Source organism: Macaca fascicularis, chromosome 2 (assembly GCF_037993035.2).
Source record: "Macaca fascicularis isolate 582-1 chromosome 2, T2T-MFA8v1.1".
Lineage (NCBI taxonomy): Eukaryota > Metazoa > Chordata > Mammalia > Primates > Cercopithecidae > Macaca > Macaca fascicularis.
Window position 1 is genome coordinate 156,555,779 of NC_088376.1, and position 25,282 is coordinate 156,581,060.

The 25,282-nt window shown below is 48.0% G+C and overlaps 1 protein-coding gene across 17 annotated transcripts in view; it reads right to left on the reverse strand.

Annotated features, from left to right (window-relative positions):
* Positions 1-25,282, reverse strand: part of CHCHD6 (coiled-coil-helix-coiled-coil-helix domain containing 6) — a 238,431-nt gene that overhangs the window by 82,168 nt on the left and 130,981 nt on the right. For 11 of the 17 annotated variants that reach the window (XM_074033226.1, XM_015446310.3, XM_005547894.4 and 8 more), the window contains one exon: positions 20,828-20,911. In XM_074033226.1, coding sequence (XP_073889327.1) covers positions 20,828-20,911 — 84 coding nt within the window. Of the gene's footprint in view, positions 1-20,827; positions 20,915-25,282 lie in introns of all 17 variants that reach the window. The other 6 variants (XM_015446311.3, XM_015446305.3, XM_074033224.1 and 3 more) reach the window with 1 other exon arrangement.

The window sequence follows — 25,282 nt, forward strand, 5'->3', positions numbered from 1 at the left end:
ATGGATCCAGGTTTTTCTTTTCAGACTTCCCTCATAACTCTTTTTCTTCTTCAATCATTTACATATTTGAGAACTCATCTAAAAGAGAAAGGGATCTGTTTATCTTAATGGAATAAATGTATTCTATTAGAGTCCGGTTGTAAAATGAATTTCTCTGATGTGAAATTCACACATTCGTTCATTTTCCAATGAAGTTCATTCCAGCCCACCAGGGGAAAAGTGGTCATAGGAGATAACGATAATACATTTAAAAGTGCTGCCTATGTTTTTAAGATCACATGTTCATGAGGGAAGTGAGATATTTTCAATAAAACACTGCCAATAAAACATAAAATGTTAACAATTATACCTCACCACACTTTAAAAAATGTCACAAAATACAAATACCAAGAATGAGAGTACAACACTGTCACAGTTCTGGCAGGCTGGCCTGTTAACTCACACACAATTCCCAAGTACAGACAAACATCCCTGGGGTTCTGGCAATTGAAGCCCATTTCTTCTTACCAGACTCAAACAAGCTTTGCATTAACTCTTCTTCCCAATGCCTTGCTGCGCTTCCATATCATTTGAACTCATCAAGCTTCTTTCTAAACACCACCCACACCCGTAACACCTGCACTGGGTACTGGGGTCCCAGAACACGTGATTAGAAAGCAGTCTTCTGCAGCGAGCACCTTTGCCCACTAACTCACATAATGAACATTTCTTGAGCAGCTACAAAGCAGCAGCCTATGTGAGCTGATACTTAACAGTGCTGAGTAAGTATCAAGTATTAGCCATTATTCTAGGCCAGACAAAGTCACTGGCTAATATCCAACAACCACCAGCAAACTACCAGATTCTATAATACATTCTATTTATTTTACCGAAAGCTGTTGTTCTCATTAGGTGCCATTAGCATATCAAAAAATATTTGCTGAGTCTGACCATTTTAACAAGACAACGAGACGACCCATATTTCTCCTGGGAGAAAAGCAGAAAGCACAGGACATTACAGGTTTTCATGGCGATATTCCTGAGGGAGAACATGTGACAGGATGTGATTTTTCTGATATTTCAAATCACTTCAATAAAAAACAAAAATACAGTGCATTGTTTGTTAGAAGCCCTTTAACACAGCATATAACCTGGGAAAATACCTTAATCTCCCCGGGTTAGAGTCCAAACCCTGGGACTGTAGGATTCTAAGGATGCTGATGCACCTCCAAACTGCCTGGTATATTTAAAACTGCATGAAGTATGATGCCATCAAGAAACTTCACCAGAAACCCTGGTGGTCTTTCATTAAAATACTACAAAACTTGAGCCCACTTCTCTCCAGCTCTTTCTCCTCTGCCCCTGGTGTTCCAAATTTCTGAGGGAAGCTCTCCCATGGCTTTTAGGTGCCACTGCGTCACTGTAGCACAAGAGCAATGCACCAGCACCTGCCAGCTAGAGGCTCCACATGCCAGCTTTCCATGTGCTCCCCAACAGTACCAGGTGTCCACTGACAGGCCTGAGTCTCTGCTCTTCAGAAGGCAGGCAGCCCTTTCCCTGGCATAGCCTGTGGTGGCCAGTACCCTGCTGGACAGGCACACAGGCCACGGGTTCCCCAGGACCCATGCAGGGTGGGTACTTCCCCACAGGGCACCCTTCTTCCCTTTTCCTGCTCTGGATTCTGGTGTTGTGATGAGGAAGAATCACCCTTAGCCTGGAGGGTTCAGATTAAGGCAAGAGTCACACCAGTCTCACGATGGAGCAGCCAACACAGGGGCTAGGAAACACTGAGCTCTGGCCAGTGGGATCCAGAGAGGCTTCCTGGAGGAGGCAATGGTTAGGCTGAGTCTTAAGGGGGACACTGGTCAGGACAGGGTAGGGAGAACACACTTAATACAAGGTCCCAGAAGTACACAGAGACCTGAAGGTGTACCAAGTGCACCCCAAAGCAGAAGCAGGTCCATTCTGCTGGTGGGAGCATGTGAGGTGGGGCCGGGGGAGCTGCAGGCAAACAGCCAGGAGGGGCTGGGACACCCAGGACTGTGAAGGACAGACCATAAGGATGGGGACCATCCTTCTGAGCAGGGAACTGGCAGGCTTTTTTGTGTGGTAATGAGAAATATGGACTTATCGAGGCTGTGGGACTCAAGGCAAGGAGACCACAAAGGTTCAGGTAACAGATGATGGGGCAGTATGGATGGAGAGGAGAAACAGTTTGTAAATATTTAGGAAGCACGGGAATGGAATGAATATAAGGAAAGGGAGAGGAAGGAGCCCAGCAGACCATAAGTCTTCTGCTGTGGTAGTGAAAGGGGACCACTCATTGCATGTTTCCAGGGGAAGACGATGGTTTCTACAGAGCACCTGCAGCCTCAGGTGATGAGGAGCCCTCCAGACAGAGCTGCCCTGATGAGTGCTGTCCCACGGCTACACGGTACACATCCTGACGGGCTCAGCTGCCAGTGCCCTCTCTCTGCCCGGACATTGGCCAGCTCCATCTAGTCTGGCCTGTGCTCTCCACACTGGCACGTGCAATGTTCTCCTCCTAAATTAATGGCTCCACTCTTATTCCTAAGGCATCTTTCAGGTTATACTTTACTATGAACACTTTTAACTGGTCCTGAGAGCAGGAACACGGCTGAAAGGAAACACTTTTTAAACACCTGGTGTTACACCTAGAGTAAGTGGTAAGGCACACAGAGGAGCTGAATTCCATGAGCAGCCTTGAGAAGGACAGTCCTGAGGTGTCATGAGTTCCTGGGATGGCACTTCGTAAGTGACATGGAAGCAGACTATCTGGAGGGGACCCGACCTGGCCCGGGATCCAGAGCCATCAGAGCAGCGAGCTGGGTTCTGTGGGGCAGGTGCCATCTCCATTTCTGAAAGGAAATCTTCCCACCCTTTCAAAAGACAAATCACAGGTTCAACAATGGAGGCAAGGGTAGAGATGTGAAGCCAGCCTACCTCAGGTTTAAATCCCGCTTCTACCACTTAACAAGCTGTGTGGCCTTGAGCAAGCTACATACTCTCTGAGGCCCAGGTTCCCATTGGTACAGCGGGAATACCTGCATCTAATTACTAGACCTGTGTGTGACAAGAGATAAAGCCCCTGGTGAAGTGCCTGGTACATAAGCACTCAACAAAAGGGAGCCATGGCTGGTCCCTGCATGCAGGTGGAAGAGAATGTCAAGGCCACAGACCTCTGGGAGAAGCCATCCTGCCTGCTCAGTGGAGATGCCTGGCAGGTGCTGCAGAGGCCACAGAAGCTGCAGAAGTTCTTATCACGGCACTCCAGCCAGCCCCAGCCCTGTGGATTAGTTTCCTTTGGCTGACCAACCCGAACCAACCTTAGCTGAACTGGCATCTCACATCCTGAATCAACAGCCATAGGGGAGGACAGGAAACTCATGCACTTGGAGTATTTCTGACCTCAGACAATGAAGTCTTCCCTCCTCAGCTCTTACTCTGCCAACACCACTGGTGATACTGGTGAGGCGTGCACTGAATAATGGACTTGAAAGAATGAACAAATAAAGCAAGGCAGGGAGAGAGAGCTTCAGGAGAAAGGGGGAAAAAAAGACAAACCTTCTACTCACTGCACTTGAGCAACCACCAGGTCTCATTCAGGCAGCACAGGAAGAGCAAACAGGCCTATGGTCTTTCCCCAGCTCCAGCACTATCACTATTTCTCATCTAGAGAGATGAGGGGCTTACATGGCCTCCACTTATTCTTTGAATATACTAAAACACTTTGCAAACCAGGATGTTCGATGTGATGAGGAATGCCTACTGGAAACATACAAGTGTTCACATGACGGTGGATATTTACAACCAGCCGTGTTCAAGGAAGTAGCAAGAGCAGCTGTCCCAGGACTCTAGATATTTTGCACAGTGCTGACCAGAAGGTAGAGGGACAGTAGCCCCTGTTAAAAAAGTACATTCCTGTGTTGAGACTCTGAAACTTGCGTAAACACAACTTGCCTTAGACCACAGCAGAGAAAAACTGCAGTGAGAAACGGGGGAAATCAGCAGTGTCCCTGCCTCCGCAGACCACAGCCCAGGGAAGGAGCAGCAGGGCAGGGTCCTCAACTGTTACTCGCCTGGAGAACATCCTGTTTTGCCCCTTGGTTCTAAAAGATAGGGATGAAAACCGGGGCTCTCCAGGGAAGCAAGGTGCAGGAGCTGAGACCAGCCCAGGAGAGAGCAAGCCTGTGAATTCAGTGCTCCTGGCAGCTCAGGCAAGGAAGGTTCTATGCCTGGAGCCTGTGGAGCCCTCACGCCCGGAAGAAAGAGTGCAAGGAATGCCGCTTCTAACCTAAGATTCTAAACAGTGTTTCTTGAAGGTGAGCCCTAAACTGTCCATGTACGCATTACCTGTGCATGCTCATCCAAATGCAGATTCTTGAGCCCGATCCTAGACTAGGACTCTGCGGTGGAAATCTGCAATTTTTAGCGAGCACTTCAGGTGATTATGAGGCATACAAAGTTGGCCCAAACAGGATCTCTTCATCTTGGCACTTATAAAAAAATAGAGCGGAGTCTCACAATGTTGCTCAGGCTAGACTCAAACGCCTGGGCTTAAGCAATCCTCCCATGTCAGCCTCCCAAGAAGCTGAGTCTATAGGCTGCTGCCACACGGTACCTGGCACTGTCAACATTTTGTGCTAATTCCTTGCTGTGAGGGGCTGTCCTGGGCACTGTAGGGTATAGAGCTGCATCCCAGGCCCTTACTCAGTAGATAGATGTCAAAAGCATCCTTCCCTCAGTCATGACAACCAAATATGCCTCCAGATGTTGCCAAATGGCCCTTGAAAGGCAAAAGCATCTCTGGTTGAGAACCACCATACCGTAAGGGGAAGACATAAGAGAGATAAGAGTCTTTAAAAATAAATTTCTGAGAAATACAATGATGGATGATCTTTAAAAGGGGAAGAGGAGGCCGGGCACGGTGGTTCAGGCCTGTAATCCCAGCACTTTGGCAGGCCGAGGCAGGCAGATCATGAGGTCAGGAGATTGAGAACATCCTGGCTAACACGGTGAAACCCCATCTCTACTAAAAATACGAAACATTAGCCAGGTGTGGTGGCACGTGTCTGTAGTCCCAGCTACTCGGGAGGTTGAGGCAGGAGAATGGCTGAACCTGGGAGGCAGAGGTTGCAGTGAGCCAAGATCATGCCACTGCACTCCAGCCTGGGCGACAGAGCAAGACTCTGTCTCAAAAACAAAACAAAACAAAAACGGGGAAGAGCATAAGCTGTCCTCAACTCCAACGAGCCTAAAAATCATGACCTTGCCAGGCTCGTTACTCATAGGGTGGGGACAGAGCTCTCCTGAAGGAACACGTCATCCTGGGGAGAGGGAGACCTACAATTTGATGAACACAGAGGTGGTTTCTATCATGTGCTTCTAGGAATGAAACCCCTGAGAATCCCTGACCTAAGGGCCTCAATGTCGCTATGGAGGAAGCTTTCGCAGAAGCACCCACGCCTAACAGTGCAGGAAGGGCAGGGAACCAACCAGGAACAAGACCGAGTGGCCCAGGCCTATAAGAATGGGGTCAGGAGAGCTGAGGCGCAGACATGCTGATCCTTTTGGAAAACGTTAAGGACCAAGAAAGGGCTTTTAAAATTGGATTAGGAGTGATAGAAAGAAGAAGGGATAGGCCCATATTGGGGTGAAAGGTGTTCAGTTAACAGATGATAGAGAGAAAGAGCTACTAAACTCCCATTTTCTATCAAGGAGAACAATCTTCAGACTGAAAAGGGTGAATCAAATGCTGATATGAGGGAATTGGAACGCATGTCAGGGAAGAGATTGTGAGAGAACATCTAGTCACACTAAATGAATCCAAATCTCCTGACCCAGATGAATCACAGCTCAGCGCAGAATTCACTCACTAAAGAGACTTGCTCGCTGCAGGCACTCTCGAGAATTCAGACAAAATGGGAAGATGCCCAAGACAAGACAATGCCCAATTCAGCAAAGGGGAGAGAAGGCAGATGCTTTGCAAACTACAGATTGGTGAACTGGACATAGATCCCTGGCAGAACTTTATGGTCCAGAAATGCAGCCCCCAGAAGCCAGCCCAGCCCAGGCTGCTGGAGAACAGGTCAGGCCAGACCTATGTCGTCACCTTTTATCTATTCTAAGAGATGAAAATTAACAGGCATTGTGAAGTCCCTGTGCTGAAGTCCAAAAACACTAGCCATATGCAGAATGTGGGAGTGTGGCTTCCCAGTGTGCATACTAAGGTGGCCCGAGGGAGCTGTGCTGAGGACTGGAAGCCCCAGGATGTGCTGTGGAAGACAGCCCCTCACAAGCAGGCACAGCACAGCGCCATCCAACCCTACCCAGGCACCAGGACGTGAAGGATGGAGACAAAACCAAAAGGAGAAGTATCAGATAACTTCTTGCAAAGAGTGCCTGAAAGAACTGGGAGAACGGTTTAGGGGAAAAAAACCGAAGTCAGCCCTTAACTCCTCAACCTCCACACATACAGGAGGCTGCAGGTAGGTGCTGTGTGGCTCTGTAACAGCCACAGTGACTCCGCGGGGTGGGAGTAGAAGCAACGGGTCCTAATTTTATACTGGAACACGGAGCTTAATCCAACATAAAGAACAACTATGAGTGTCCACTAATGAGAGAAACCACCTCAGCAGGAAGAAGTGACTGAGTATCTCTCTATACATTCTAGTAGCCATGTTCATATATTATCTCAGGGAACCCTTAGCAACACTCCAGTAAGGTCCATTAAAAATGAGGAATTGAGGCTCAGGAAAGTTAACTAATGCAGTTAGCAAGTGCTGAGGACAGGAGTCTGACCCAGGGATGAACCCAAAGCCCATGCTTTTCCAACCTGGGAGCTTCTAGTCAGCAGCTAAGCCATCGCCAGCTGGGAAGACAACCGGAAAACATCTTGAAAGTGCCTTCTAACAGGGGATATTCCAACAATGATTAGAATGAATAAAACAGGATTTCAGAAAGCATTTATTAGTAATAATTGCTTTATTAGTAATAAATAAGTACAGATCCAAAACACAATTTTTTGTCCATCAAATTGACAAACTTAAAAAAATGACGAAAATAGGGAAGGGGCAGCTTTTAAATTATAATAAATTACACAGATTTTAAATATCTAAATGCCGAAAGTAGTATCTATAAAATTAAACCAACAGATCAGGAAAACAGAGTAACAATAAATAACTAGAGGTTAATAATTCACATTATATAAAGAAGTCCTATAAATTAATTAGAAAAAGACAAACTGCCTAACAGAAAACTAGCCAAATGATATTTAGAGGCAAGTCTCAAAAGAAGAAATATGAAGGCCCAATAAACTTATGAAAAGATGCTCAGCCATATTAATAATTATATGCAAAATTTTGTGCCATCACCATGCTGTGATGGTATAGGTGTGGGCCAAGGAACTCCGAAACACTTTTTGTTGGTACATATTTTTGAAGAGAAGTTTGGATGTATCCATTGAAATTAATTGTAAAAGATAAAAATAATCATAAATGTCCATCCACAGGAAATGATTAAATAATGGTAATCCCTATCACACAGTCATCAAAAAAAAAAAAAAAGGAGACTGGTGTGCAAAGAGACTTGATATGCAAAATTGTCCCAGATGTACTGTTGTGTGCAAGTTACAAAACTAACCTATGAAATAATAAACTGTGAGCCTATTTGTTAAAACAAACTATGTTTGTATTATTTACACAAATAATGTTACTTAAAAATGTACGGAAGAATACACACCAGTAGTTAGTTCTGGAGATTAGGAGCCATACTTTGCATGCTTTCACAGTGTTTTTTTAACTTTTTGGAAATGTGCATTATACGAGTAATTAACTTAAAAAGTGAAAAGGAAACAACCCAATGCTGATGAAAGCTCGCGAGACTGGCACTGTCACATGCCACTGGTGGAGTGAGAGCTGCTACAGCCCCTATGCAAGGCAATCTGGCAACCAAAAGCCTTATGATGTGCAAGATCTACAGCCTAGTAACCACAATTCTTCATCTATTTCTCTTAAGAAAACAAGTTCAGGCAGCTAGAAAGTTTTTCAAAGTAATCTGGTTTTTTCCTAATAGGAAAAGCCTAAAGTAACTTAACAGCACAATTATAGGGGACTGGTGGAGCAAATTATGGTACATCCACATAGATTTGATGCGGAAAGAGGGTTCAAAACAGACTGCGTTTTTAAAAGGTTACCAAATGGCATGTATGGTTACAATTCCATTTTTGCAAATATCACAACATTACAAATATTACCACAGCAGAAGCCAGTCTAGGCATGTATACACCAAGAGATTTACAATGGTTACCTCTCTAGGTGAACTGATTTGGTCAATTTCATCCTATTCTTCGGGATTATCTGCATTCTTTGTTTTTTTTTTTCCCTACATGAACATGTGTTACCTAAGACAAGTTAAGCAGTTTTTTTTTTTTTTTTTTTTTCCCCAAAAAAGCAATGCTGCTCCATTGCTGGGTAAGCTCCAAGCAGATGGTTGGGTAATTCCCACGACACAAGTACCAGGGCAGAGTTTTTAGGATTGAGAGGGTCTGGCTCCCCTGCTGGCACCAAGCAACACTCAGTTACACTCAGAGAGGAGCTCCATCTACATCCATCCACCTCAGCCCAGGCTCTGCCACTGGCTGGTCTCTGATGCAATCTGTCCTGACTGCAGAGTTGCTGTATGTTTGTCAGGTGTTGACCAGGACCTGAACTGGACTCTGTAGGGGGAAAGTGAGTTAGGTTATGCCACCACATGTGGCAGCCTTACAAAGAAGGGGTGATGGGAAGTGATCAGAAAAGGCTTCCAAGGTAGGCAGGGCTTGCCAGGTGACCTTACTCTCCAGGGACAGATGCTGCTGCTGGACAGGTGTGACTGGAATAGGGCCTGGAGCCACAGGCAGGGCCCAGATCACAGAGCCCTGCAGGCAGAGCTAAGGAATCTCAGCTCTCTCCTGAATGCAGTGAGAGCCACTGATGAACTCTAAATAGAGTCTTCCTGCAACAGGTGGATGCCAGATCATAGGTGGAGGAGGTTTTAGCTTCAGTTCAAATGAGAGATTAGCAAGGAGCCACCATCATGGAGGGAGGACAGAGACAGCATGGGAGACATTAGCTCAATGATGTGGGCAGGACTCGGTCATCAGTGGAGTGGGGGTAGCACAAGCATCTGTTTTATAGCCAGCCCCAGCAGAGGCCAATGGCTAATATCAGATTGCCTTTCTCGGCATGCCCCCATCCCCAAGGGCCAAGGGGCAAAGAAAAATACCAAGGGGGTTCTCCTGGTCAAACGAGCTGATCAAGGCTGGACAGGGAAGAGCTGAGAAAGGAAAGGAAAGGAAAAGGCCTTAGAGTACCCATTTCATTAAAATTATCTGTTTAACAGTGTTTTCCAGCACGGATAGGTGGTAACCCACACACATGATGGACAGGCACTTCTGGCTCTTCAACCCTTAAGTACCTATTTAGCAGGCTTAATGTGCTAGGGGAAAAAACCAACATACAATAACACTGGAGCAGGAAATGCTGCATATTCATGTAGCTGCTGCCAGCTATGGTGTAGGAATCACTTCAAGATGAGGTACTGATTCAGCCTGTGCTTAAAAGGACCCCAGCAACAATAATGGAGGAAATGACATAAATCAGCAGTGGTGAACATCAACTTAACCATGAGATTACCCCTTGGCCTTGCATGACAATTTCACCTCTCCTAAAAGGTATATATTTGGCTTTTCCTGCAGCACTGACCTTTACTTCTCTGGACCAGGGAAAGAGAACAGGAGAATAAGAACCTAAGTGTATGCAACAAGGCACTGGCATGAAACCCAGGCTGGGGTCTGCTGTAGGAGACGACAGGCAAAATGCCTAAGAACTCACTGCAGCACGGTGGCTCTGGTGGATCCTGACTTACACCAAAAACAAAAAAACAAAACTCCTGGAAGATAATATTTTTGAGAAAATCAGAGAAACTAATGTCAATTCTCTGAGGCAAGAAAATAACATTGTAGTTATGTAAGAAAATGCCCACAGTTTTTAGAGATGCATATTGAAGTATGTAGGGGGAAACTTCATGGTCACTGGGGTTTGCTTGAAAGTACTTAAGAACAAAAGAAAAAAGGCAGAGAGATGAGCAAATATGGCAAAAAGTCTGGGGGACAGGGAAAGAAAGGCTCGGCGTACTGTTCCACTTAGGGTAAAGATCCTTGTAGGTGATTTAATACAGACTCAAACAATCCTCTGAGTGGCTGGCCCAGTACAGTCAACTGGTGAATAAGTGATCCCCTGAATTTAGCCTGCCAAGGTCTACGGGCAGCAAATTCTGACTGCTCCCTACAGTCCCAAATCATTCATGTGACAACTGGTACAGATTTCCAAACCTGTTTCTTTTATCTGTAAAATGGGAATGACAGGAGTCCCTTCCTCACAGGCTTGTTCAAGGCTGTAACAAATTAGTACCTGTGACATACTCAGAACACATCAGGCACTTTTGCAGCAAAGAGTCAGGCAAAGTCAGTGATTACTGTTATCAATCAGCTCACTGGGTCACTGTGAAGGTCAAAGGAGTCAGTGCAGGTGAAGTGCTTGACTACTGCTTTGCAAGTGGGACCACTCAATAAATGTTAACTACTGGGCACCAAGAAAACCAGCTTTGGAGACAGAGAGGTATAGTCTGTTAGCAATATTGTATTAATTCATTTAATTCTCAAAACCACCCTAGGAGATCAGAACTACTATGATTCCTATTTTACAGAAGTAGAGTCTGAAAGCCCTGATTAAATCTTGGCTCTGAGGTTGAACAGCTCAGGCCAACTGTTAACCTCTCAGTGTCCTCATTTTCATTGTGATTCTCACCACACTCCCCAACCCCACCATCAGGAAACCTAACTGGCAGGTCTTGGGCACTGTACTTAGCAAAGTGCAGGTGTGCAGCCAGTTCAGCAGGGTTCCTGGCTCAGACATCTACCCCAGAGAAGCCTGGCTGCAAGGCCCAGGAGGGCCACAGCCTCTCTAGTGTGCAAGAGCGGTTGCAGTTTCTGTTTCCCCTCACCTCAGAGATTAGTGTGACATATGAGAGGATTTCTGCAAAGTAGGAGATGAGACTGAGGTAAAGAAAAACATTTTTGGCAAACATACCAGAAGCAGTACGCAGAGTAGACTCAGGGAAGAGGGTAATATGTGGTGGTAATGGAAGTGGGGGCAGTGAGGGAGGTGATAATAGTAGTAGTGGTGGGAGAGGGGGCAGCAGCAATCAAAATGGTGGTGGCAGTGAAGGTGTGGAGGTGGTGGAGGAAGAGGGAGAAGCAGAGGTTGCAGAAGTGCAGGTGAACGTGGAGGAGGAGGTTATGGAGGATGGTGGAGATGGTGGTGGTGGTGGTGGTGGTGAAGGCGAAGTTGGTGATGGAGTGGGTTAAAGTGTAGGTACTGGAAACGAAGCTGGTGGTGGAGGGTAGAGGTGGCGGTGCTGGTGGTGGTGGTGGAGGCTGCAGAGGTGGAGATGATGACAGAGATGGTGGTGGTGATGGTGGTGGGGGCAGAAGTGGGCTTGGTAGAGCAGTTGATAGAGGTGGAAGTGGTAGAGGTGTAGTTGGTAATGGAGGTGGTTGCAAGTAGAGGAGGTAAAATTGAACGTAGATGTCAAGGTAGAGTTGGTGGAAATGGAGGTGGTGGTAGAGGAGGAGGAGAAGAAGTGGAGGTGGTGGAAAAGGAGGAGGAGGAGGTAGTGATGAAGTAGGAGGTAGTGGTGGTGGAGGTGGTGGAGGAAGAGAAGGTGGTGGTGGTAGTAGTGATGATGGAGGTGGCAATGGAGGTGGCAATGGAGGTGGCGGTGGAGGTGGAGGAGGAGATGATGGTGGAGGAGGAGGAAGAGGTGATGGTGGAGGAGGAGGAGGAGATGATGGTGGAGGAGGAGGAGGAGATGATGGTGGAGGACGAGGTGATGGTGGTGGTGGAGGAGGAGGTGATGGTGGTGGTGTAGGAAGAGGAGGTCATGGTGGAGGAGGAGGAGGTGATGGTGGTAGAGTAGGAGGTGATGGTGGTGGAGGAGGAGGTGATGGTGGTGGTGGAGGAGGTGGTGGTGGTGGAGGAGGAGGTGGTGGAGGAGGAGGAGGAAAAGGTGATGGTGGTGGAGGTGGAGGTGGAGGAGGAGAAGGACGTGGTGGAGGTGGAAGAGGAGGTGATGGTGGAGAATGAGGTGGTGATGGTGGAGAACAAGGTGGTGATGGTGCAGCTGGTGGTGGTGGTGGAGGTGGTGGTGGTGGCAGTGATGATGGTGGAGGTGGTGGAGGAGGAGCAGGAAGAGGAGGAGGAGGATGAGGTGGTGGTGTAGTAGTGATGGTGGAGGTGGTGATGAAGGAGGAGGAGGGGGAGAAGGATGTGGTGGAGGTGGCAGAGGAGGATGAGGTGGTGGTGGTGGAGGAGGAGGAGGTGGTAGTGGTCATGGTGGAGGAGGTGGTCGTGGAAGTGAAAGAGGTGGTGGTGGAAGTGGAGGAGAAGGGGGTGATGATGGAGGAGGTGGTGATGGTGGAGGAGGTGATGGTGGAGATGGAGGAGAAGGAGGTGATGGTGGAGGAGGAGGTGATGATGGATGAGGGGGAGGTGGTGATGGTGGAGGGGGAGGAGGTGATGGTGGTGAAGGAGGTGGTGATGGGGGTGCTGGTGGAGGAGGTGGTGATGGTGGAGGAGGAGGAGGTGATGGTGGAAGAGGAGGAGGAGAAGGAGGTGATGGTGGTGAAGGAGGTGGTGATGGGGATGAAGGAGGTGGTGATGGAGGTGGAGGAGGTGGTGATGGTGGAGGGGAGGTGGTGATGGTGGAGGTGGAGGTGGTGGTGGTGGTGGAGGAGGAGGTGGTGATGGTGGAGAAGGGGGAGGTGGTGATGGAGGAGGAGGTGGTGGTGGTTGAGGAGGAGGAGGTGATGATGGTGGAGGAGAGGGAGGTGGTGATGGTGGAGGGGGAAGGGGAGGTGGTGATGGTGGTGGAGGAGGAGGTGGTGATGGTTGAGGAGGGGGAGGTGGTAATGGTTGAGGAGGGGGAGGTGGTGATGGTGGTGGAGGAGGAGGAGGTGATGGTGGTGGAGGAAGAGATGGTGATGGTGGTGGAGGAGGAGGTGGTGATGGTGGAGAAGGAGGTGGTGGTACCATTATTAACTTTTATGGCAGTACCATTACTAAAAAAAGGTGTTAATGGGCTAACCAGTTGGCGGTACCCTTCTCTAGCCTAACCTTATGAAAAACTTTCTGATTCAAAACTCTTCAAAAGTCCCTTGGGCTCAGATCCCTCACTTAGCAGGTTAAAGAGTGCTCCCCATGACGGTGGGAGGTGGGCCTCTTCCCCCAGGGAAGCTTTCCTGCTGTATTGTTTTCAGGTCATTGTTAGCAGTTCCCTCTGAATCCCCAGGCTCTGGCAGCTTCTCTCCATAGGCCTCTCACACTCACATCCTCACTGTAGGGGGCCCTGCTCTGAATCTCTGGTGCAGACTCTGGGCCTGACAAAGTGTAGGCCTCTCTCACTCGCAGAAGTACCTGCTGGCCACATCAGAGCGACCGCAGGCAGGTGGCGGCTCTACCAACGAGACACACCCCTCACTGAGCAAGTGTCTGGAGACCTCCTCCTTCTCCAGTGCCAGAAACCTGAACCCTACATGGAATCCAGCTTCAGTCTCCATGACGATGCAGGACGTGCGCCCTTGACACAGCTCACAGGGCCTTCACGCCAGTACAAGCGAGGCCTCACTTTGTCCTCAGTGTCTCTGACAGGCAGCATTTGGCACTGCCAACCACATTCTTCCTGGACTCTTCTCCACTCACTGATGCGGGAGGCGGTGGGAGGCAGTGTGTGGCGGTGGAAGAGCGGGCTCTGGAGCCTCGTGGATCTGACTTCATCTATCAGCCACGTGCACGGCTTCTGGCAGCTGCTTCAGCCTGCTTCCCAGCTTTTGCATTTGTAGAACATGTGTAATATAATTTACCTTACAGGGTTGCCGCAAGGATTCACGATGACTTGTGTAAGACGGCCTGGCACATAGCATATGCTCACAAAATTATTGTGACTGTCATTCTGTAGGACACAGAACTCCCTGTCTGATACTTCTCAATCATCTGCTGGTCATCTCTGCCTCATAAGTGCATGCCTAGAATTAAACTCACAACCTTTCCCAAGTGTAGTGGCTCACCTAAATTTTCTCTTTCTCTTAATGGCACCATTATTCTTTCTCAGGCCAGCCTGTTTTCCCAGTTGCACCACCTGTGGCCTCCCTTCCCACAGAGCACCTCGCTGGGGCCAAGCTCTCCAGCCAGAAGCCCCAGTTTCTCCACGACCAGCCCTGCATGCGGCCCACTGACATCCTGCTCCCTCCAAACACAGCTCCCACCGAGAAGCCTTCTGGGCAAAGGCTCCCTCCTCCTCTGGAACCCCACTGCGTCACTGTTTCCTGATTGCACACACACACATTCCCTTCTTTATTCCTGCAAACATTTACTGTGCACCTATTCTATGCCAGACACCGCATCCCCAGCTCTTGGCGATGAATCACCTGATGAATCAGACCAGCAAGGACTGTGCTCGCAGATGCAGAGCAGACAGCCACAGGCGCTAACAAAACAGAGTGTGGCAAGGGCTAGAATATGCACAGGGACCAAGCCTCAGCAGGGGACAGAAGATGGAGCAGCAGGTGATTCTGCGGTGCCTATGGGGCACTCCAGTGAGGTGCAGCTCCACACCCAGCCCCCATCCTGTGCCCATGCCCCAGGTCTCACAGCGCCTGACACAGGGTTTTAGCAACTCTACTAGACTGAATGGATATGGAGCAACCCGGTCAGAAGAGGAGGCACTCAGAATTACAGAACTCAGAGGAGGCAAGAGCCCAGCGGGCCGGGTGCAGACAGATGTGGGCTTGCAGCGGGCCTGCTGCATTCCGGCTGTGTCTCTCCATAAGGCAAGTAGCCTCTCCCTACTGGTCTGTCCTCCAGTCGCACAAGGAGGTGAGACAAACACACAGATGGGCCTGGGAGGGCCTGGAAGAGGATGTTCAAGGCCTGTAAGGTCCCTAAGATTTGGAAAGCAGGCCCTGAGCAGAGCCTCGCAGGCCAGCGAGGAGGGTGCCTGGCAGCAAGGAGCAGCAGAGGCCATGGGACACCCCTGCTGGGCTGCCTTCCTCAGCTGTAGCCCACTTTTTATGAAGCCTCACATGCTGACTCTTTCCTGAGAGCACAGCCAGATGAACTCTCAGCAACTGAACACACCTGTAACTAACACCAACGTCATGAAAGGAAGCCTTACCTCCCCACCACATGACCCCTGCTAGTCACTGCTACCCCCACAGGGTAACCGTTATCCCAGTTGCTAACACCATAGATGTGCTGTGCTGCTTTCACCCCTTCTGTAGATGGAATCACACAGTTTGCAGGTCCTCTTCCTTAGCCGGCTCCTTTGCTCAGCAGTGTGTCTGGAGTTCCAGCAGCAGCACCTGCAGCTGTGGACATCTCACTTTCATGCTAGCAGTGCTCTATCATGAATACCACTGGCACTTGCCTCTCTCCTGATTTTCAGGACTATCATGAATGACACTACCATGGACATTCCACAGTATCTCTTCTGGTGAACCTGGGGGCACATCTGCACCGGGTGCAGAATGCTGGGTCCTGGGGCATACCCAAGTTCAGCTTTAAAAGATGCTGGCTATCGATATTCCACAGTGGCTACGCCAACTTACACCCCACCAATGGTGTCTTGGAGTTTAGGTTAAACCACATCCTTGTCAGCACTTGGAGCTGTCTGTCTTTTCCACTTTGGCCATTCTTCCAAGTGTGTAACAGTATCATGTTGTGGTTATAATTTGCATTTTCCTGATATTTACTGAGGATGAGCTTTTTTCACGTTTGCTGACCTTGTGAAGTGGAAATCCTATATTTAATTCCTCCACCAAACACGTTGTGTAGCTTGTGTTTCCCTACACATCAAGGTTCAAGGCAGAGACCAGTGTGCCCAGGATAGGCATGTCTATTGAGCAGTGTCAGTGAGAAAACTGCAGGGCTATCGGGATCAGAAGATGGTCTTTTCTTAAGAAAACTTGATTGGCAGCAGGGAATACAATGGGGGAAAGGGCTGACTGCTCAGAGGCAGGGCAGGGAGGCATCTGAAAGGTGCAGGGAGGAAGACTTCAATCCTGGGGAAAGGAGATAAAGTCCAGGAAGAATACATTTCTCCCTTTCTTCCTGGCTTGGTTTTTGACGCTAACCCTGAAAAAGACCTTCTCCACTTCATAGATGCTGAGTTTGGATAAAGTGAGATGAAGCATTTTACAGAGCTGAGAGGTTCTCTAGTCACAGGAAGCCTGCATATGGGCATCCTCCCAAATGGCATCCTAATCCTCGGCATCTCCCTTCCCTCCCAAACCTGACTATGGGTATCATAAGGCAGGAGCCACAGCTGTCTGAGCCATCTCTGTGCCTGGCATTTAGCAGACTTAAATTGATGTGGAGTAAATGAAGGCTGGGCATTTATTAAAGAGGAGGAAGAGGACAGAAATAACATGAAAGAGGACTGGATACTGAGGTCAGGTACTCTGATGGTTGCTTTACACAAACTACCACTCACCCCAAAATAGCTGGCAGGTTAGTCCTAAATCCTCATTTCAAAGATAAGGAAACTGAGGCTACAGAATGTAATGACATGCTCAGGGTCACAAGGCTGCTTACATGACTGAGGCAGAAGTAAACTGAGGTCTGCTGGACCCCAAAGCCTACTCATCCCTACCACCCTACTCAGCTCCATGGTTGACTGCAGAAGACAAGGCCTTGGCCAGCCACAAGTGGTCAACTCCATGGGCTCTCAGGGTCTCCTTCAGAGCCACCCAGCACCGAGGTTTCTACTAGAAGACAATAAAGTGTGCTGGTTCTGAAGAGTCACAAGTCCCCCCTTAGCCCCATAATAGCTGAATCCAGGCATGGTGTGGGTGAATCCCACTCCTGGTTCTTTTGCTTCCTGCAGAAAATTACAAAGTGGCAGCTGAGCAAAGGCTCTGGAGCCAGGTGTGCGGGGGGAGCACAGCTAAGATGGCAAGGGGTTCAGCAGCCATGACTCAAGCCAGCACAGGCAGTCGAGGGTCTCATGTTCCTGGTCCATATGCCAGTATGGCAGATGCACCTGAATGTGTGTTTGGAGCTCTGAGCTAAGGAATCTGGGAATGGCCAACCCGGAGATCCATTCCTTATCTATAAGGAACATCTGAATCACCCGCCCTTGTGAAGTGAAAATCTATGGAACACAGCTGTACAGGGCATTGAGGCCCTTTGTTTTGGGTTAAATCAAGCTTGTCCAACCCACAGGCCAGAGGTTGCACGCAGCCAAGGAAGGCTTTGAACGTGGCCCAACACAAAGTCATAAACTTTCTTAAAACATTATGAGATTTTGTGATTTTTTTTTTTTTTTTTAGCTCATCAGCCATCATTAGTGTTAGTGTATTTTATGTGGTCCAAGACAATTCTTCCAGGGTGGCCTAAGGAAGCCAAAAGATTGGCCACCCCTGGGTTTAAATGAAGGTTGCCAGGTAGAAGCTGTTAGGGAGAGTGCTAAGTGAAAATGCTATGGAAACTACATGCTCTTTGGGAGTAGTGGTTCGCTTGTTCAGCCAGCCATGGGGCCTTGCGGTTCTCCTGTCCATCCCACCGCCACTGGACTGTCCCTGTATGTAACTTTTCTGCAAATAAAACCCTATGTCTCATTTGCCGGCTCTGGGGCTCTTGTTTGAGCTCTCAAACATGGTGCCATCCCTATTGAAGTTAATAGGGGTCCCGTGCAAAGATGCCCACAGAAACGGACAAAGACCTTGTTCTATGACACTGTCAGATGTGCGGAAACACCTGGGGAGTGCATGGCCCCAGTCTGCTGGATACTGCAAGACCATCAGAGAAAAGTCTGATGCAGCCCACAGAGAAGGCTTGCCCATCCCAGAGAGCAGGTGTTGGGGTCAGGCCACCGTTAATGATAAAAATCCATCTCAGCATGCATATACGTGTGCATGCACACATGCTCATCCATTAATCCAAACCTGAAGCACTGTGACATGAAACAGAGCCCCCAGTACTGCTGTGCACCAGGGAAGGAGCCAGCACTTGCCAGGTGCCAAGCACACACAAACACTTTTACAGGCGTTACTTTCCTTAATCCTCCCATTAACTACCGGCAGAAAGCATTAGCATCTCCATTTTACAGATGGAGAAACCGAGCTGAAAGGAGGCACACTGACTGAATTGCTGTGTGGGAGCCAAGGCTCATGGGCTCTGGTGCCCACACGCCATCAGTTACACCATACTCAATGTCCAGGCTGCTTCTTCACGTGCCATGAGACCCTCACAAGGCCCCTGTCTGTGTCAACAGCTCACTGCTTTCTATAGGGAAATGGAAACAATATTGCTTACTTAGATCTTGCAGTGTGGCTGTGAAGAACAATTACTCAGAAAGATTATAAAGCACAGGAGCCCTACAAAATGGGATTTCCATGCTTAAGAATAATCATCTAGGAAATAAATACTGCAGACAAAAAGGTCCAGAAGTCTCTCCCTCCTTGAAAATGAGACTGGATTTTGTGCAGGCTTTCCTTACCTGCCAGTCTCAACAGGTAGAAGGTGGAAGCTGACCGGCTACCACAGGTGGATGGCTGCAGGATTCCACTCAGCCCCTTGGATACACCACGACTCGGCCAACAGCCACAGGCATCAGCCTCCCCATCTCAACCTGCTCTCACCCGGGACTGTACTCTAAGCTGTTTTGGGTGGTCAAGGATCATGCAGCAGCTTATCCAACTTTCCCCCGAACAGGTTTTTACTGTCAATTTCTAAACTTAAAGGAAATGGGGGGGAAAAGGAAAGGGCTGTGATGATTGGAAACTCCTGGAGCCGTGTGTACAGAAGCTGGAAATGTCAAGGTCTGCGAGCATTCAACAAATGAAAGAGGAATCGTGTAAAAGCAACAGCTAATAAAAAAAGATTGTCAGATGCTGTGTTTTCCATCTTCCCAGCCATTACAGGAATAAAATTATCCGCGGAGAAGATCGAAAACCTTTTTCAAAACTAATACAATTAAGCCTCATTCTTCTGCCTCCTTTCTGCCTCTCCCCCTGGCTCCCCTTTAATCCTCCTATCTCCCGCACCAATCTCCATTTCCTGAGATGTTGGAGGTGCTTTCCTTTTTTTTATTATCACCAGCGAAATGCTGTGTTTAAGAGTCAGAAAGGAGATCATGCTTTTGCACCTCCTTCTGGAAGCATTTAATAACTCTTCACAATCATCTAGGAAACCTCGATTTTTAAAAAGCCTACACCTGCATATGTAAGGAGTTTGGACTTCATTTAATGAAGAGAAAGAAGTCTCATCCAGAACTTCCTCTCCTTTAGCAAAGCAGAGACTTGGTTTCTAAGAAGAGAACTAGGGTAGAGATGAGAGAGGAGAATGACAAGAGGAAAACGTATTTTAGAGAGGCAAAAATGCTGCGAGGCTCTTTTCCTTCCACCCGAAACAGACATGTACACATGCCTCTAGCAGCCAAGCCCAGGGAGGGAAACATGAGGAGCACAAAGGAGACCAAAGAATTGCACAAATAAAAAAACAAAAACACAAACAAACAAAAAAAAACCCTGTGCCTATGAACATACGGGAAACTGTGATAATGAGAGCTATGGCTGGTGGAATTTTTTTTTACCCTTTTCTGGGATCTCAAATCACAATCCTTGTCATTATAAGCTACAGTCAAACCTGTGCATGAGGCTGCTCTGTGAAAGATTTGCTTGTTAAGGGCCACTCGGAAAGTGGCTCAGAGGTGCACTGCCGTTCCTCAGACTGTGGGATATCACCATCAGCACTCTGTGTTCATGGCATGTCAACTCCGGCCAGCCCCTAAACACTGGCAAAGGTGGACAAGCAGGTGATGATGGGGCATGGAAGAACCTCCCTCTTTTCCCCATGGCCTGGAAATCCAGAAACCCACGTTTCTGCCAGGCTCCACTGTGGCATGGCACAGGAGGAAACCCCTGTGGAAATCAGGCCCCTCAAGCAAACTGTCAATTTCAAAGCTCCAAACCGTGACAAATGATTTGCGAAGATTTGCCTGCAATAAGCTGATGGCTCAGGTTGCTTGGTATGCTGTCTCAGGCATGAGGGGGAACAATTTTTTTTTTAACCTCCCAACCATCCCCTCCCACGTTTTAAGCCATTTCTTTGAAAAATCTGTCATGATCCACAAATTAAACCAAAAAATAAGCAAGTTACCAAATGAATTTTCAAGAGTCGTGGTAGGGTTTTTTTTTTTTTTTTTAAAAAGGCATGATGATATTTTTAAATCTCATTCATTTCAAAGACTTATCTTTAGAAAAGCAGCGAGTGTGCAGCCGTAGTGCACTTTGATCTTCCCGACTCCCAGGAGAAAATCAATAATACAACTTTAATGTATTTGTATAGCAAGACATCACGTTATTATTATTTTTACCAAATGCAGCTTAACTAAAGTGGAAAAGGTATACTGGGACTCAGCACCGCCCTGTGGTGAAAGTGAATTTTTTTCTAAAATTGAACTACTCTAGAGCCAGCCACATTCAACAAAAAAAAGGTGGGGCAGTGGGGAGACAATTAAAAACCAATTATCTCCATGAATGCAACTTGTTGAAAGGCTCTATTTGGGTGCCTGCTGCAGAACGCAGGAGGGCATGTCCAAGGAGTGACTGACATTTGGGCGAATGGGCACTGGGCCTGCGGACTCCTCTCTCCCCCTATGATGGTGATGTGTTCTGGTCAGATGCCTTTAGGACCTGGCCCCGAGGAATAGAGCCAAGCAGGAGTCTTACCTTCCTCTCAATACGCCCCAGCTGCTCCTTGTAGAAGGTGTCACGGCGTCTTAGCTCTGCCTCTCTGCTCTCCAGCTCCCTGGCCTGCTTGGAAGAGAACAAAGCCCACGTTAGCCAGTAGTGATGGTGCTGGAATGGTGCTGCAGGGAGAAGGCGACGGACATTTCTGCTCACATTCACAATGAGAACAGTAGCAATAATGAACTGAAAACCTTATGAAACGCCAGATCATTCACATATATTGTGCTTAATTTTCACAACAATCCTTCAAGGTGGGTAATTACTATAGCCGCTTCACAGACAAACAATAACATTTATTGATTATGGGAGTCCTGTTCACAGTGCTCCCACAGTTGTTTCCTTTGATCCTTACCATACTTCTAAAGGGCAGGTGGGATCATCATGATCCCCCACTACAGGTGAGAAGCCAGATGACAACAGGGAGCCTAAGTAGCTGTCCGAAAGCTCACAGCCATTCAGAGAGTAGCTGGGGTCTGAACCTTGGTCAATGTAGGTGTGTCTGGCCGCTGGGTGTGCGGTCATGAGCCACACAGCTATGTGTTGGCCTTGGTATCCTTATGCTTGGAACCAGCACCTCCTCTGGGCGGAGGCTACCAGAATGCTCATCCTGAAGCTTTCAGGGCCTGTGCCAGCAGGATGTCTATGTGAGGAATGGGACACAGGACTAAAGTGTTGGGCGAAGATGCCTAGCCATCAGCACCTCCTTAGGCTAGAGACTGTTCACACAAATAGAGCCTCACACTCTGAGCTGGAAGGAGCAGGGATCCATGCCTGCAGGAAGACAGGCACAGAGTCAGCTGGAGGGGTGCTGCTCCCTCACCCGCCTGATGGGGATGGCTGAGTCCCTGTTGGAGCACAGGGCCAAGCGCCCTCCCTCCAGGTCCAGTTAGGCTGAGGGCTCAGCTTACCAGGGCAAGCAACCTGGCAGACCTCAGGTTGAACTCAGCCCACCCTTAACTAGCTAGGCAACCTTGAACAAGTTCCTGACCTCCAGCTTCCTCAGGTATGATGTGTAAAGCTGGAAGGGACGCATAGCTGTACAGAAGGTTAAAGGAAACCCCAACAGACGTGGGCAGGGTCTCAACAGGCCTCCATAAAGGGTCACCAGCACATGGCAGGGCAGGGATATAAGTCCCATCACTGGGATACTCACATCCCGAAGTTTCCGGGGGCTTCCCAGGACCAGGCCCCAGGGCCCGCTTCTACCCTCCACGGGTCAAATGTGGAACAACTCCACACTGAGTGTCAGGGTGGAGACAGTCACAGGGGCCTGGGGAGCTCAGGACTGCCTTTTGTGACTGTATGGAGGAATAACACCATCTGCTTGCTGTCTACCCCTGTGCTAGGGCTGTGTGTGCTCAGGTTCTCCGCTAAGTTCCTGATGGCACTTAATTAATCCTCACTACCCCCAAGAGCATAAGCTAGCCAGTGGTAGACTGTGAACCTAAGTTCATATGACTTCCAAGTCCTGAGCTTTTTCCTTTTAAGCCACACTATGGTATCAGCACATGGGTTTGAATCACTCAAAAATATGGGGTAAGACATGAACCCAAGTTTTTGAAAGCCCATCTCCCTGGCAGTGCTACTCCTACTGACATAGAACCTTGCAGAACAACCAGCAAGATAGTTTGTAATAAGGGCTGACCACTCACCAGTGCTCCTGAGTGCAAAGTACCAGGAGAAAGACTCAGGCGAAAGGGCCACACCAGGCCAGTGGGCTTGGGTGGCTGGCTGAACCCCTCCCTGAGAGTTAAGTTCTAACACCAGCTCTATTACTGAGTGGCCTCTAGGAAGCCTGAGCAAGATGCTGTCTTGTCTGTTTTCCCCTTACCTGTATAAGGGAGAAGTAATAACCTGGATCCCCAGGCAGTTGCAGAGGATCTAAAAATGCCAGGAAGGCTTCTGGAATGCCTCTGGAATGCCAACACTTCAGAAAAGCTAAATACAAACAGTGGGACTAAATGCCAGGAATTTCTCACAGGGCTTTTCAAAGTGTGCTGCTGAAGCTGTGTCCCAGGAATGCAAGCACGGCTAATCTGCGCTGGGCCTCTCAGCAGTCCAGCACTTAACTGTTACCAATCCCTGGTGCAGTCAGAGGAGAAGCTCGTCTGATGCAATTAAGCAGCCAGTAAAGGAAAGTCTCTGAGGGCTCTGGACCTGCCATTTTTTGACCAGCAGTCCCAGCCAAGCAGGAAGATGACATCTGAAGGCAAAACCATCATACGGCTCTTCAGCTGCCATTCTCTACAATTAAGTGAAGCAGCAGAGACAAGGAGGTGAGTCCACATGTCCACCACCATCCCACTGACACTGTGATGCCTCCTCTGGGCCGAGGCTACCAGAATGCTCATCCTGAAGCTTTCAGGGCCTGTGCCAGCAGGATGTCTATGCAAGGAATGGGACACAGGACTAAAGTGTTGGGCAAAGATGCCTAGCCATCAGCACCTCCTTAGGCTAGAGACTGTTCACACAAACAGGAAGAAACGTTGAGGACATCAAGGCCTACTTTTCTATTCATGTCCAATGCAGCACAATTCAGCAGTTAAGAATGAAATGAACTGTTTGGAGAGGGATGAGGCTGTGCCTCCCACTTGAATGAAAACTCCGCGATGTGCACCATATCCCCAACACCTTGGCTTCGTCACAAGTAAGCCACTAGGGTGGCAAGCTCACCGCCTCTAATTCATCTGCTACAAAGCACCGCCCACCAGCTCTGCTCATCTGAGATTTAGAATGCAATCCCAATGACTGACAATGGACAAGAGGTGACACGACAAATGGCTGTAGAAACTGAGTATGACACAAATGCCTGAGTGTCAGTGCCTGGCCCAGAGCAGACACTCAATGACCTGGCTGTGACGTATGGAAGAGCACATTGGGCAGCACCCGCCACTCCACACAGTTGCCCCGCAGTCTCATAGTGGCTTCCTAGCACTCATGAGAGGCCACGCAGCATGCAGCACAACTGTGGCTTCAGTGCCTGAGTGTGTCACTTACCAGAACACCATGAAGGACACCTCTGTGTGACAGACAGAATTGTAAAAGGGCTGAGGGCACAACAGGGAAGCCAGAGAGAGAATCTCTGCTATCATGAAGCTTAGATCCCAGTGGGAGATGCAAATGTGTGTGCAGATAAATAATTTCAGAGAGATGTGCTGGGGAGACCATAAGACAGACTCACTTGTAGGGTTAGCGGGTTGCTATTTTCCCTAAGGAGATTTCCGAGACAGTGTTCAGGGAAAAATTTTGGAATTAAGAATGTTGTCTCTAATATAAAGGTAAAATATCACCATTATGAACGTGTACTCAGCAGATGACAGTCTTTGCATAGAGAATTGAGGGAATCTGCATGATTTGGTCAAGGACCTCCTCCAGTCAAGACAACCCAGTGAGTTCACACTTTGATGTCTCTACCCTACTCCAAACACATAGCATTGGCAGATAAATTATAGAACAGGTGACCAAAAAGACACAGACAGGTTCAAAAACAAGATTAAAGTGTCCAATACCAAACAGAAATGCAAAGCAGTGGGTGGGGCTGAAGCCACAGGCCTGCTGGCTCCAAGTCTGGAGCAGGCAGAGGCAGTCAGGAACCCTCTTTATCATGCAGGGTCAGAATAAACCACATTCTGCACAAGTGGGGCCCTGAAGCCAGGCTGGCGACCTGAAGCCTAGGGATCTCCCTAAAATAAGAAGCTGATATAAAAAACTTCTGAAGACCTCCACTGAGGGACAGGGTTTTCAGTTTGCTTAAACCTAGAAAGCCCAGAAGCTACATATCCCACTCCTGGATGACAAATGAACCTAGTCACTCAGTTCCTGGCTCTGCAATATCACTAGGACCACTGTGGAGACAGGCCTCAGAAGGCCAAAATCAGACCTGGTCCCGCACTGGGATGCAGGTGTAGGTGACAATAGAAATATTGAACTTTCCACTCCAAATGAACCTACAAACTGAATCTCAAATATGTGACGAAACAGAATTTCTGAAAAGGCTACCAATAAAAGCAGTAACTGAAATATGAATTTACTCCAGATGACATTAATTTTATAGGACAATATGACAAAGGATTTCAAAAAACTTTTTATTATGCAAAAATTTAAACACAAGAAAGAAGAATATAATAAAACCCCAGATAGCCATCAGTAAGCTTCAACAATTAGAAACTAAAGAGATTTTCTTTCATCTCTACCCTCCACCTTCTCCACCCAAGTTTCTTACAGATCTCTTCATCTACATAGCTTCAATACGTTGCTCTAAAAAATAAGGACTTTTAATTTCTAAAACACAACCATAGTAGTATTGCATATCAAAAACAATTTAACATGAATTCCTTAACATCATCGGATATCCAGCCAGCATTACAACCTCCAATTGATAAATAATTTTAAATATGCATATTTAAGTTGCTCAAAAAGATAAAACGAAGTAAC